At 42.8% G+C, this 15,504-nt stretch overlaps 1 protein-coding gene across 1 annotated transcript; it reads left to right on the top strand.

Moving 5' to 3' along the window:
- Positions 1-957: 957 nt before the first annotated feature.
- Positions 958-13,556, top strand: mtnr1c (melatonin receptor 1C). The gene is made up of 2 exons (XM_049585699.1): positions 958-1,258; positions 12,387-13,556. The coding sequence occupies exons 1-2, from the start codon at positions 1,063-1,065 to the stop codon at positions 13,250-13,252; spliced, it is 1,062 nt and encodes a 353-aa protein (XP_049441656.1). The 5' UTR covers positions 958-1,062; the 3' UTR covers positions 13,253-13,556.
- Positions 13,557-15,504: the final 1,948 nt, after the last annotated feature.

Raw genomic sequence — 15,504 nt, 5'->3', positions numbered from 1 at the left:
TAACTTAGAATCAGATTTTGACACAGTGCCACAGGACTACATAACCATGCTGAACCCACTCGGTGTTGGACTTCAATGAAGCAAATTCTCTCAAAAATTTGAAAGTAATGATTACCAAAAAGCAGCTACCACACAGTGAGCCTGTAATGTTGGGCCCCTGTGGAAATCCGGGGACCAGGGGCCCTTTGGTTTATTATTATTTAAGGATGCACAAAGTGTAGTTCTTTATATAGCACCAGTAATGCAGGATTTATAATAAAAAAATATGAAGTGTCAAATATTAACAAGTTGTTTTTGTTTTTCACCGTTTGCAAAAGTCTCTATTGGACACACGAAGGCGCCATTTCCATGCGCATGAAAGGAGAAGCGCTCTGTTTTAATGACGCTCAGAAAGAGACCTGACAAGTTGTTAATGGCTGCTGTTGGAAATCATAATAAGCATCAGTATCCTGGGCACAGCTCTCAACAACTCCACACTCAGTCGGACCTTAGTGCTGTTATTATTTAATGAGACTGCTGCAGAGAAGAGGGTCAGGACGCAAAGATCGCAGACCATGTATAGTTTGGAAAACAGTTTACAATAGCTGATTTTTAACAAGCTGCCTGCAGATAGATTTAAACACACACGCAATAATTAATGCCCTAAAAAAGCCAGTGCGGGACTCTCCGTCGCCCTGTTTGAGCCTCGCATCCTGAGCATTTCCATTACGCACTCCTGTGCGCTCACATGCCTTCTGGACGAGCCCTCCTGGCAGAATGGAGCAGCGCGCAGGAAGAGCCTTGGTGACTCATGAGGACCACACTGAGGACGGCAATGAAACACGAGCTTCTGGCATCTTTATCACCTTTGGAAATTAACTTATTAGGTTACATAAATCTATTAATAATCTAATTATCATGGCAAGGTTCGCGTCTTCCTCCCACTACTCCACAGGCGGAGCAGGAGTATCAAAAAGTTCAAGACTCCCTCCAGTGAAGTCCTTTTAAATTTCTTCTAGTCTGTAGATATTTTTCCCCCAACATTGGAGCATTCCCACCATGGCCGCTGCACCCTGAGGGGAGATGGATTTAGAGGTGAAGGATGAGAACGGGTCGAGCTGTTTGTCCCGCAACGAGAGTGACCGCGGACTGAGCGCTTCCTCCGCCGGAGTGTCCACTGCGCTGGCCAGCGTGCTGATCTTCACCATCGTGGTAGACATCCTGGGCAATTTCCTCGTCATCCTGTCCGTGTACAGGAACAAAAAGCTCAGGAATGCAGGTGAGATGAGGAGACGGTGAAGGTTTTGCCATAAACCCAAATAAATGTGCTGATGGAAACGGCAGCTTAAATGGCCAAGATGTAGGAGACGTGTCTGCGTAACAAATTCTGTCAAAATTGATGTGAAAGAATCATCAATTACATCTCATCAAAGCCGAAAGGAAAGATGTCTGTCTCCATACAGTTTGTGGGATGCCCTGCTTCCCTCTCTTCATTCATAACTATAATTATGTAATATAGTGTAGCGTGTGACCTCTGTGCTTAACAATCAGGCTGCTATCTTATGCGAGCCTCCAGTCTCAGTGTGATGGAGTTTCCACAGCTTTGCCTGCCTGCCCTCATATTTCTTCATAAATAATAACAACCCTTTCCCCCCCAACTGGCTTTATCCTTGGTTCTTCATCCCAGATAAATCACATTACATCAGGACCGGTAGTGTCCCATGAGCAGCTAAGGTGAGATGCGCCTTTGTGTGGCTTCAGTGCCCTTTTGTGCAGGATTTATGTTGAACACAACCTCGTATTTTGTTGTGTTGACATTTGGAAGTGTCCAGGCAGCAGTGTGAAGGTGAAGAAGATATTTATTATGGTCACTTAAGTGCCATTTTTCTTACTTAGCAAATGTGCCATCATCATTCAGCTGGCTCCTTTACGCTGAGGCATGTAGGTGTCTCAAATAGCCTCTAAGTCAGGTCAAGCCATTTCCAGTTCATTTGGGAATTAGTACATAAGTTATTTCTTTAAGTCTGGCTCTACGAACTAAGGGAGTGCGTGAAAGTGTAAGGTATGGAGGGGGTCAGAAAAGTTGGACGGCATTGTACATTTTCTTTTGGCTGAAGGATAGACAGAAGGATTTTCTGATCTTTTTCTAACCCCGGATTTATGTTATTGTTATTTCAGCCTTTGCCTCCAATGTACTTTGGCCCTGTCTACATATAGAGATATTTTTGAAAATGTATTATTTTCCCCTCCATTAAAAAAAAAAAATTGTCCAAAAACAACTCCTAACAAAGACTCGCCAGCAGTCTACCTTGTCACAAAAGTACCAACTGGAGATCTCATCACTGCTGATTCCACTTCAGTTCAAGGATGCACATGCTTTCCTTCCTATTCTCATCGACAACAGACCCACTCTGCAGTGTCCGAATTTGCTGGTCAGACCGGGTCTGATCCAAATCTGCCAGACTTTACACCCCTGACACTGAGGGGGAGCAAAAACACTGGGTGCAGCCGATGCCTTTGTTCATCTGTGAAGTGTTAAGCAGTCATTAGACCTCACAGTGCTAACAAAAGCGTCAGCTATAGTTGTTATTTCTCGCATAAGCTCATCACACAAAGCTACAAAAGGCATGCACCAGTTGAGAAGATTACATCATCATTTCTCTATTGCTCTGTTTTACACATCAACACAGATTAACAGTGACCACAGTTTTGAAAAATCTGCACTTTTTAACTTTTATAAAATCTTTGTTTTGGTGACAAGTGGACAAGAGGTCAAAACAAGCAGGAAAATATCAGTTTAGAAAAAGATCTGTGCACGTGTAGACGAGGCCATAGTTATACAAATAGTTGTAGTGTAGATTTCAGGGGGCACGCAGCGGACACATCCCTCTCAATATTTAGAACACGTGCGTTTGTCCCCTCACCCAATAAAAACATAAAAGTAGCAGAGGACTTTTATTTTGAAAAATATAGGACTTTTACACCATAAAATTGGGCAGACAATTGGTGCATAAAAACTCACCAGAATTTGAAGTGTTTGATGCTCGAAATTTTCTTGCAGAAGGCCGTCCTATCCCTTGTTTCATATGTGTTCCCCCAGTGATGAAATGAAACTTACACCCATGCAAATAGTTATATAAAAAAGACAGCTTTCATGTGCGAAACAGAAGAATATCAAGGTTTATTTTTGTCATCATATTCGACTAGCAGGTGATATGACTTAGCTAAGTCCCTGAGCCACTATCTCAGTTTTCAGGAAACACTGAATACACTCTGTTTTGGTATATAGCCAGCACGGTGGTACAGTGGTTAGCATCGTCACCTCACACAGTGTTCCCAAGTCCGCTTATTATAAGCGGCTTTGGGCTTGTTTTTCTGTAAAGTTGCTTACAAATATCGGTAGTCACGGGTTGCGTTTTTTTTGGGGTTGTTTCTAAAGCGTAGTTGCTTATTTGGGCTTGTTCCCAGCTCCATAATAAGTTGTCAAGCAGATATTTTCGATATGTTATTTAAACGTAGGATAGTTTGTCTTGCCTGTTCCCTCTGTTCCCCCCCTTTCTCCATACACACAGGAGACAGTAGAGTTTTTTCCCACCTGCATCCTGCTTCTAATTGGCTCTGACCCCAATGGCAACGAGTACTAGCCAATCAGAGGCAGAGCAGGGTAATGTGTTATTTTTTTTTTTCTGGTTAGGAAATCGTCAGTCCTGCAACTAAAAGAAAAAAGTTAGATGAGTGCATAAAAAGCAATAATAAATAAATAATTTGTGAATTCAGGATGATATTTATTTGTGTGTGCAAATTTTAATTATCAGAGGTTTACTGTGTATATAACGTACTTGGTACATCAGTCTATATTTGATATCCCATCTGTTTTCTAATGTTAATTAGTGTTAAAAGGTGGTTTAACTCCCTCTTGTGGTCATTGTCCTGAAGCTCAGGGGGGAGAAAAATAAACTGTGTACCGTGGGTACAGTTTTGCAAAACTGCGCATAGTTTACTTATCTGTCCACATGGATGTTTTGAAATGAAATTGACAATCTGTACCCACAGTTTAAAATCCGTCCCCACGGACTGTAAAACCATGCACACAGTTTATTTAATTTTCTCTCACTGGAACCTAGGGAAGCTCCGTAGAAAAAGTCGCTTGTTTTGGGCTTGTTTTCACAGGCCTGGTTGCTTATTTGTCTCACGAGATCTGGCAACACTGACCTCACAGCAAGAGGGCTTGCTTTGAGCCCATGGTGGGGGAGTCCTCCTGTGCAGAGTCTGCATGCTCTCCCTGTATCAGCATGGCTTTTCTCCACGTGCTTCGCCTTCCACCCACAGTCCAAAGACATGATGGTTCGGTAATTGGTGACTAAACTGCCCGCAGGTGTGATTGGAAGCATGAATAGTTGTCTGTCTCTGTCAGTCCTGTGATAGTCCGGGAACCTGTCCAGGGTGTACCCCGCCTCTTGCCCATTGTCAGCTGGGAAAAGCTCCAGCACCCCCTTAACCCCCAACAGCATAAGCAGTCACAGAAAATAAAAGCAATACCACGTTTTTCCTTTCACAAGCAATGAAATGCTGTCTCAGTTCATCACACTCAGATAATTTGCTGCTTCAGTCTTATTTGTCCTGGAATGACTGGTGGCTTTTTTTGGCATCTGCAAGCAAATATTAGTGAACTTGAAGTACTGAGTCAAGTCAGTAAATGTCTAACTCCTCTCTATTTGCACTTTGTCACAGACAAACCTTCCAACAGTTTTATCAAAAGCAAATCGGGCGGTAAACACAGCACGGTGCAAAGTTCCACAGTTTCACTTTAAAAAATGTGATTTAACACTGAGATATTATTCTAGCTGTTAGTGGGGGTGAGGATGTTGCACTTACTTTCTCTGGTCCACTTGCACTTGCTTTCCATGGTTTAAAAAACAGCCCCAGTAATTTTTAGTACAATCCCTAAACGAAGGCACTTGTGTGTGTTAGTGTCCATTTCCACATATAAAAAGCCCAGACAACATCTTTACAGTCTGAGTTTATTGTCTGGCACGGAAAAACTGAAGTAGCAATTAAAGAAAAGAACCAAAGAAAAAGTCACAAGACACTCAGACAGCAATTAACATAACATATCGGAGCACTTAAGGGTTTACGACATCAGAAGCAGTCATAAAAAGACAACTCCAATTTTATTCTCCCATTACAAGAGTGATAGAAAAGCACCTTTTGCTTTAACTGGACAAATTGCACAAGCTCACCTCATGATTATGTTTGCCAAAAACAACTGAGCAGAATGCAGAGATGTGTCTTCCACAACAAAGAGATGCACAAATAAAATGTCTATTTGATGTTGTGCAGCTTTCATTGTTAAGGTTCGGGAGATCAAGCACCGTGCATCATTATACCCAGCAACTCTTTAGTTGAAAGCAAAGTCAGGAAAGCCTACCGCTGAGGCAAAAGACTAAACTCAGTAATCACAACATGATGCTAATGAGTACATGCGAATCAGGCAGCGGGATTAGGTCAGCGACTGTTTGGAATAATGAGCTTTTAATTACAATTTCAAATATATTACATAACAGATCCAATGTGTTCCTGTGCATACCAGCCTAAAGTGGTTTGGCCAGGAGTTTAGGAGCCCGGGGAATAATTTGATTATCTGGTTTGCAAAAAAAAATGCCACAGTCGACTGGTCTCAAACAAGAGGGCAGGAGTAAATGGCCTGTTCAAAAGTCTTCGCCATGCTGGCGGACTACGGCCTGTGCGCTGATTACTGGCCTCATGTCACCATTCTCCCACTCTAATTGGACTGACTGACTGGTTCAGTCTCACGAGAGTCCTCACGAGAGTCCTCGCCAGTGTCATGGCGTCTTTTTCGGTTTGCATGCGTGAGCAGAAACCTGCAACTCCAGCAGAGCAGTTTTGTTTTTAAGTGTCCTTAGGTGACTGAAATTGTAACTGCTGTTAGCCTATCATCAATCTGCTCCCTGTGCTTAACGAGCTATTTATAGGTTTGGCTCACTTTGTATGAATGTTTAATTGTACAGACTTTCGGAAAGGAAAGCACGGACGCAGCTGAAGAAGAGCAAACAGCTGTAGAGAGATGTGTCCGCTATAAAAATCAGTATCTGTGATAGATGGCTGTTTTGTGAAGGTGCAGTATAACACAATAACACCTCCGGGGCTGCTGACTGACTCATGTGTGAGGTCTAACGTATGATTTACAGTGGGTAAAGACTCAGACGTATATATTTTTGTGGAATTCAGTGTGTCAGGCACACTGCTGCAAACATTCCCTCTCTCCATTACACACTATTCAGACTGCTGGTTTGCTTCCTAACACTCTGCAGCAGGACCTTTCCGCTCTGCTTCACTTCAACAACACTCGCCTTGCCTCCGTATATCCCTCCGCTGCCCACCACTCACCACAAAAACCACAACCACATGCATGTGCGCACATTTGGTAGATACTGGTGCATCATCTGAGTGATATATATTTGTCCCCATTATCTCCATGTGTGTGAGGAGAACTGGTGCCATATGTTCAATTTTTTTTTAAAGGTTCACAGGTTCTCTCAAGTGCGTAAATGTAACAGGATCTATCCAGTGACTCTTCAAAGGGTAGAGCATGGCACCATAGGACTGCCAATGGGGTGTTAACACTAGAGTTTCCCACTGGGGTTAACCCTACTAAAAATACACTCTCAAAATGCACTCATGAGAAAGGGAGGGAGAGGGACAGAGAATGATGAGCAGATGGAGGAAATAACGAGAGGACAAGCTCGGCTGTGCGTTTGTGCGCAGCTTGCACCTCCGTGGCAGGAGCTGTGGGTTGTGGGGTGTGTGAGGATGGGAGATTGAATTTTGATAAATCATGCACCGCGTCCCCTCAGTCAGTCACTCTGCAGTCATGAATAAAACCTAAAACCCCGAGTGTCCAGAGGGGGGTTAATTGAGTCAGTGGACTTAGTGAGTCAAACCAGAAGCCAATTTAAATTGACAGCTCAGATCCACGGGGAATATCACTTAGCACACTACATTAAACATGTCTCCTTTTCCCGACAACAAAACAGTAGATGACATTTAGTTCTGTAATGTGGTCAGCATGGAGGTTGGACGTTATCAGATTAAGATTATTTGACTAAACTGTGCCGAGATAAGGTAAATGCACTGTTAAGTTTACATTACATCCGGTATCTCTTTCTAATGCAGGAGGCTGCTTTCTTTCACATTTGCATAATCCACTATGGGTCCTCGTGGTTCCGGGATTGCACCTCACGAGTGAAACGCCGTTGGAACCAGACGCTGCTTGTGTCCCGGTGGTCTGATTTCTCTTTGGGCCAGTGAGCCTTATTTACTCAGACATAAGGGATCTGATTGGTGGATGGCCTTTTGATGATGACGATGATGTTTTTGGCCGGGCTCATGGCGGGATGCATCACCAAAAGGCAGCTTGTGTCAGTTTAATGTGAAACTTCTTCGAAAAAATTCTCTGGCCCCTTGAACATGAGTTCATGAAGTAGTCACTACTAATTCATCAGCGCTAATGCCCTTGCCGAAAGGTTATTGTTGCTTATTTATGATAACATGTCTGACTAAGTCCAGTATAATCTAATTTGGGATATGCACTTGTAGTAATATGCCTTGCTGACGTTGAGCCGGATCCAAGCAAAGACAAACCTCCTACACGTTTCTATGAATTCACCCGTCTTTCAAAAGGTGTATAAATATAGCTGGGTGAATCAAAGCGTAGTATATCACGTTTCCTGTATGAGCGGTGAGAGTGATGGGATGCAGACGGTGGGTTTGACAGAGGGAAACATAAGCCCCTGAGATTCACGTGTGCACACAGCCATGCAAGTTGTCAGACTGAAGAAGGCAGGCATTCTTTTGTTTTGTCTTTTGGTTTGTTTATCACTTGCACCTACACCTTCATTATGTACCTATTCTTGCTCCAGCACAACTCCTTCTTTATTTGACCTCGTTGTTTTTTTATTTCTTATTCAGAGCTATTCAGCTGGAATGAAGCAATGTGCCATAAATAAGTTGTATATGGAGCCTATTTTAAAACAGGTTTATTTTATATGCTGGGTGGGAGGTAGTTTTTTGTTTAATATATTTTTGAATATGCTGCAGCCTGGGTGCGTGCTGGATGATTCTGGTGACAAATATCCTGTTCCACTCACGCAGAGCTCAATGGTTCCCTGCCGTAACGTTTTTGATTTATGTTTCATGCGCCACAAAATGTCGTGTGACAGACAATGAGAGGGAGATACACGGGGAATTCATGGGGTGGTCGCTCAGCTCTCAGGAGGGAGACGCTTTAAAGCAAGGATCAGTTGATTCGATGCAACATTTCACTTGGTCGACAGTTTTTGAGAGAGCGTGCAGTGGGATCAGATAATTACAGAGCCAATGGTGTCAGAGACGTTAAAGGCATGCTGTCCCCGTAGGCCTGCAACCAATCAGCATTCAGGTTAAGCTCTATTCAACCCACACTCGTTGGTAATAATAGCTCCAAAAGATGTCAGTGGACACTTTACTCTGGTGTTCAGGCGTGAGAATATTGTTGTTGGTCATCTTTCTTACACTAAAACAATAATCGTTTTGAGTGCTGTGAGTTTGGGCGTGATGAGCAAGTTGGTTAATTAAACAGCGAGAGGTACTGCTTGGTCCAGTGTTTTAATAATGGATGCCAACAAAACAAAGACAGTCATCTGGCCACTTCGCAGCAATCCTCTCAGTGGTGTTTTAGCACTTACCTCATCCTCTTGACGATAAGGGGGAGAGAGGGTTCAGCCAGACAGAGCTATAAGGCTGCAGCGTGCCCCTGTCCAGCCAGCGCACATGATAACACTGAGCCACATGATGTCAGCGAGGAATAAAAACCTCTGCACAATGACAAATGCACACAGCGAGCACTGTGAGCGTCACAAATACAATCTGACAGATTTGCCCACTGAGCTGATTCGAGGATGAGGAACAAACGCTTTTATTTTTATCTCGGCAGGCTTAAGAGATGGCTCGTGCTGTTTTAATATCTTGGAAATTGACTGTGTTTGAATACCTGTGGCAGGCCTGTGGTGAGACATGCGACTGACACCTGATTTTCTTCTCCTTCTGAAAAACAAAACTCAAAAAAGTCCCCGCAGTTAGAAAAGTTTACAGGAATAAAATGACATCATGTTTCATATTGTTAATTTCTTTATTACCACATTTGATGAATCAAGTTCAAGTGATTAAAATGAAATTAGACATACTGTAGTTGTGTTGTCTCCAGGGTGCAGGGGTTGTAACACGCTTTGAATGCAGGATTGATGGCCAACATGTGTTTTAAATCCGCTCCCTTCATATCTGCCAATCAACGCTGTTGTTTCAGCTGTTGTCTGAGTGAGCGAGAGCCTCGCGCCTCCACATTTCAACTTCAGAAGGTGGTTTGTTATATCAACCCTGGAATCAACCCAGCGTCTGACACCAAGTGTTGTTGAAGTGAGGCACATTATATATAATCCTTTACAGATTATTTACAGAGAGCATAAATGTTTATATTGGTCCACTGATGTCATGGTGCATGAGAAGCTGGATAAATAATGACGAGCAGTATGTAATCATGTTTTTGGACTAGTTTACATGGAGCAATAATGATATAAAAAAGACCTTCATCTTTAAAAAGCTGAACTGTATTTAACGCTGAGTTTATTTCTACTTTGTCACAAGTTTTGACTTCTAAAATGTGTAGCTCACACACACAATAGACTTTTTTATTGCCCATCCGCTCCAAACTTTTGGGAAGCTAATGCATCCTTTGCAAAACACCAATTCAATTGCATTGTGGCTGCGCTGCACTGTATGTTCTTGTTATCTATCATGTTATCTGACACATTACAGTTTGATTTATTGTTTTATTCTCCCCCACCCAGAGCAGCTGCACTATAACAATATCAGACGTCATTTTCTATAATTCATGTCTTCTGAGGAGATCCAGTGTCACACTACCATCAGCTCGGACCTTAGGAGGACAGGAACTTGATTGGAATCAGTCGGAAACTATTTATGTCCTGGGTTTTATATGTTTAAGCTCAGTGTTCGACAGTCTGTTCCCAGGGGCAGAGAAGCTTTATAATGCGAACAGCCTGATGTGAGCATTTTTTCAGAGAGGACCTGCCAGATATATCAGTGTACAACAACTCTGTTGTTTCCTGTGATGGTGTGATGGTGTGTTGAGAAAGTAATTCATGAGTCTAAAAACAAGTCTACAACCATGCTAGCGGCTCTGAGGCTGTAGTCAGGCGCTGAGGTGCTCTGAGCTAAATGCTAACATCACGATGCTAATCTGTCACGTGTCGATTTTTAGCAGGTTTAATGTTGTCCATGTTTAACATCTTAGTTTAGCGTGTTCTCGTGTTGATATTTGCTTATTAGCACTGAACACCAAGTATGGAGAGCCAGAGGATCACCAGAACTATTACAGTTCATCCTGCAGGGGACGTGGATGTCATGAGGGTGAAAAAACATGCATTGCACACTCAATTTAATATTTTGCACCCTAAGTTGAAAACGGTATACAAAATAATATAATAAATAACACTTAATGATGATAATGTCACAAAAAAAGTAATAATGAAAATGATCTAATTCACCAAACAGTACTTACCGTAGAACTTCCATTAAATGCCCAGTCCCTTTAATAGAACAGGTTTTGTTTTTGTTTTTTTAATTTTTAATCCCCCTGAGGGGAAATTCAATTTTTTCCACTCTTGGTGTCAATTACACACAGGTCTGAAAGACACACACATGCACAAACAGGACCTATACATGCACAAAGTGGAGAGATGTCAGAGTGAGGGGGCTGCCCTTGGTCAGGCGCCCCGAGTGGTTGGGGGGTTCGGTGCCTTGCTCAAGGGCACCTCGGTAGTGCCCAGGAGGTGAACTGATACCTCTCCAGCTCCCAGTCCACGCTCCATATTTGGTACGGACGGGGACTTGAACAGGCGACCCTCCGGTTCCCAACCCAAGTCCCTATGGACTGAGCTACTGCTCTCAGGTTGTTGGTTACCCACTTGAACAGTGTTAGTTAGCTGCTTAGATCGCACATACAAATATAAATGTTTAAACTTTTGTCAATATGAAGATGCTACACACTGTTAGCTCAGTTGGATTCGCCACAATTCAACTGTTCAGGTCATTATACTGAAACCATGAGCGACGGAGAAGACCGAATTAATTCAGATTTACAAGCATGATGAAGAAACAAGTGGTGACTCCCTTCCTCTAAAGCCATCATAAAGTCAGAATATATGTCCATTCCTTGATTAAGCTTTAAGTTATTTATATCCTTTAGTCTGTAAGGGTCCGCCAATCAAAAGAATCAAAGGGTTTTTCATGAAAATTAATCCATGCTTCAAATATTGTTTGAACAGGATAAAGTGTTCTGTTGTGTCAGGATGCCATAACCCTCTCAGATGCCCTGTTGCCCTGAGCTACCAAATAAATAAATTAAATTTGATATGCTATTTGTTGTCTAATTTTTATACAAGTAATATTCATACTGGCTTCATAAACAATTTGATGTGTTTCCCATCTTTGCTGAGCAACAGTTTTGTGTAAAAGGAATTAGAGGCCTGTCCCATAAAGGCCTGTTGAGTTCAGTAATTTAAGGAAATAATAGCCCGGCCGATGTGCATCAGTCGTATTTGTCGCAAACTGTGATGGCACAACATCATGGCAGAAGTCAAGCTGGGGACCAGAGATGGAGGGTGCAGTTCTGACTCATAAAGCAAACTGCTGTAGGAAAGGAATAACATGCTGTAGACATAAGCTGTTTTGTTCATTTATTGCTGTTGCTGGCCTGCACTGTGGCTAGTAGTGCATGCACACTAATTTTAGATACACCCTAGGTCATTTTGTTCTGGAACTGGGCCTCATGGAAATGTATCCAAGAAATACTTCAAAACTATAAATGTGAATCTAATGGTTGCAAAAAAAAAAAAAAAAAAAAAAAAAATCAAAAAAAATCAGGGATCACCAATGTCACTTGGGGAAAACTTCATCCTCTGGGCACCATGGATATCTGTACCATGTTTAAATCCACCAGTAGTTGTTGAGAAATTTTACGATTGCTATTCGTAGAAATAAAATCAATAAAAATGTTGTTCGTTTTAAAGCAGTTACAGTGGGGAACAAAGGGGGCTGCAACACTGACAGAGCTGTGATGATAAAGCATCTGCCTCGGCTCAGATCAGTGCAGCAGAGAGTACATGGTAAAAGCCCAAATGAGCCACAGAGGGCACAGTGAAGCGACTCTTTTATGATAGTAAATCACAGTCGTACCTCCTGTGACCCAGTTTATTTTAACCCGGAGCAGGAAGTGAAAAGGGAGTGCTGTATGCTTTTTAATAATAAACAAACCTCTTCTGTTTCTCCAGGCAACATCTTCGTGGTGAGTTTGTCCGTAGCGGACCTGGTGGTTGCGTTGTACCCTTACCCTCTGGTCCTGACAGCCATCTTCTACGATGACTGGACCATGGGTGACCTGCACTGCCAAGCCAGCGGCTTCATCATGGGCTTAAGTGTCATCGGCTCCATCTTCAACATCACTGCCATCGCCATCAACCGGTACTGCTACATCTGCCACAGCCTCCATTACGACCGCCTGTACAGCCTGAGGAACACCTGCTGCTACCTGGGGCTCACCTGGCTGCTCACCGCGATCGCCACGGTGCCCAACTTCTTTGTCGGCTCGCTGCAGTACGACCCCCGCATCTACTCCTGCACCTTCGCCCAGACGGTCAGCTCATACTACACCATCTCAGTGGTGATCATTCACTTTCTGATCCCACTGCTGGTGGTGTCCTACTGCTACATGAGGATATGGGTGCTGGTGATTCAAGTGAAACATCGGGTTAAACCGGAGCAAAGGACCAAACTGAAACCTAGTGATGTGAGGAACTTCCTCACTATGTTTATGGTGTTTGTTTTGTTTGCAGTGTGCTGGGCTCCACTTAACCTCATAGGCCTGGCTGTAGCTATAAACCCTGTACAAGTTGCACCCAACATACCTGAGTGGCTCTTTGTCACAAGCTACTTCATGGCTTACTTCAACAGCTGCCTCAACGCCGTCATATATGGACTACTAAACCAAAACTTCCGTAAAGAATACAAAACGATCCTCCTTGCAGTTTGCATCCCACGTTTGCTCCTCATGGAGACCTCCAGATGCGCCACAGAGGGCCTGAAGAGCAAGCCCTCGCCAGCTGCGACGAACAACAATGTAGCAGAATTAAATGTATAGACTTGATGTTTTACCTGCATTAAGTTTCTGTGGAGTGTCATTGCGGATGTGTGCCATGATTCACCCAGTGCCTTTTCGTAGGATGTGCTTCATTTACCAGTTGTAAAGATTTAATTGTGACACTGCTGTCATCGTATTCCTTTCAGCCATGCCAGACACTGTTCCCTCATGTCGAGAGGGAAACAATCAACCGAATTGTCGGTGCATTACGATCCATTTTGACACGACACTCTTGACAAACTGGTTAACAAGCAAGAAAAAAAGTCCAGGTAACTAGTAAGTATTCACCAAAATACATTCGGACAGTGAGTCAATACAGTATATATCCTAGCATGTGTACGTCATATGCACGAGATTGGCTCACTGCCTCTTTTGCACAGAACGATTTTGAGTGTGTCAGCGACCTCGTGAAAAAAATTAAATGTATTTTTTATTCCCACTGTGTACTCGCACTTTTAAATACATCACTTTTAATGATAGAAAACTCTAAAAGCTGGTTGTTTTCCTTCAAAGTAATCTGTAATCCGATCTCAGATTTCAACTGAAGCCTTTTTATTCAGTGCTCAACTCAATTTTAAAGGCTTTGGTTTGCAAGTTGTCATCTTATATTTTATCCTGAGTGTGTGTGAGTGTCTCAGGCTCCTTCTCACTGGGACTGTAGCCTGTTTTAATTCATCATGATGCTGGTTCACCCTCAGGCTTGTCTTCTGAGCAGCGGTGCCCTCACAAAACACACTGGGTTTAATTCAAGAAAAAGGAACATCTGAATGGGCTTTGTGTGTTAATGGAAAGAAGTTGTGCCTTGTTGTTAGGAAAATTGAGTTCCCTCACAGTTTCAGTCAATTCCTCTGCTAAACAAAACTGTCTTTTCACTGCCTCAACTATCGCGTGCATCAATTTTTACCAAACTCGAATGTTCAAAGCCCCCGGGTGTCCCCTCTCAGATCTTGAATGATTGAGTAATCGCGGAAATTTTGAAAAGGGGAAAAGCAGATGATAAACAAAACTAGCTTTCTTGTTTATTAAATGCCTGGGGGACATGATACGCATCAGGAGCCAGAGATGTAATTTCGTGTTAGAGCAAGTGTGCCTGAGCACATGTCACCCTAGCCGAGATGAGCTCTGACAGCCTCCCAGCATAACTTCAACCCAGCAAACAAACTATGAGCGGTTCACCTCAAAGGGAGCCTCCAGGATGTCAATGTGACACATTCCTGATACGATGCACTGTTACTGGAATATTGAGGAGATTACAAATTCACAATGTCCAATTCAAAGGATTCATAAATATGTTCAGCATATTTTTACTTTCAGATCTGTTTTCAGATTTTTGTATTCTGCTGTGCTCTGCTGCAGCTGAGCTTGGATCGGCTGCCTGATGTAAATTAAACCCTCAGCGGACGATTACAGATGCAGGAATAGTAATCAGGAATCCCTGATCAGGTGCTATCAAGTTGCAGAGCAGCAGAAAGGCACAACACTATTCAGTCCTGCTCGCAATCTCACAAGACAGCAGCTCTGATGTGGAAGAAAGAAGCAGCCCACATGCCAATGCAAGGTCAGCTACAGATGAGTGGCTAAAGGGGCTCGAGGGAAGATGACAGAGTCGGCTCGACCACACCACCGAGTCACAGACTAATGGCAGGGTCATCCTTCTTCTTTCTCCTCTCACCTTGCACTCTTAATTCTCTCCTTTTCCTGTTCTTTTTTCACCTGAATGTATTCATCCATCTCTCTCCTGGGGAATAGTTTGGCATTTTGGGAAATATGCAGGGGTGTAGTGTTGCTGGAGCACAGAACGCCAAGAACTACACTTTTCCACTGTTTTCTCCAAGTGAGGAAATATAATATTTACAGCTCAGATAATCCATTTTTTAAGTGCTTGGAGATCCAATGATCACTAAAGCATATGTCATGCAAGAGAGACAATAAAAAACTAATTGAATTGTCAAAGTTGTCATATTGACATTTAAAGGTCTTGTGCGTAGGATTTAGTGCCATCTACTGGTGAGGGTGCAGAACTGAAACTTCTTTTGTGTGCCAAGTGTGCAGGTAAACAACAGTTGCCAAGTCGTGACAATGCAACTTACTCCATATGCAGATACAAACGGCTCATTCTCAGGTTATAACATAACGATTCACATTTTCAGGGTGACTATAAACTAATGAAAACATAGCTATGAAGGTATATCCCATTTTTGCTGATAACTCATGCACGCTGGTCCTTACAGATGTGTTGATTGATTCATAAC

The sequence above is a fragment of the Epinephelus fuscoguttatus genome, linkage group LG9, assembly GCF_011397635.1.
Source record: "Epinephelus fuscoguttatus linkage group LG9, E.fuscoguttatus.final_Chr_v1".
Lineage (NCBI taxonomy): Eukaryota > Metazoa > Chordata > Actinopteri > Perciformes > Serranidae > Epinephelus > Epinephelus fuscoguttatus.
The sequence above is the reverse complement of the archived record's forward strand: the minus strand, read 5'-3'. Positions and strand labels throughout refer to the sequence as shown.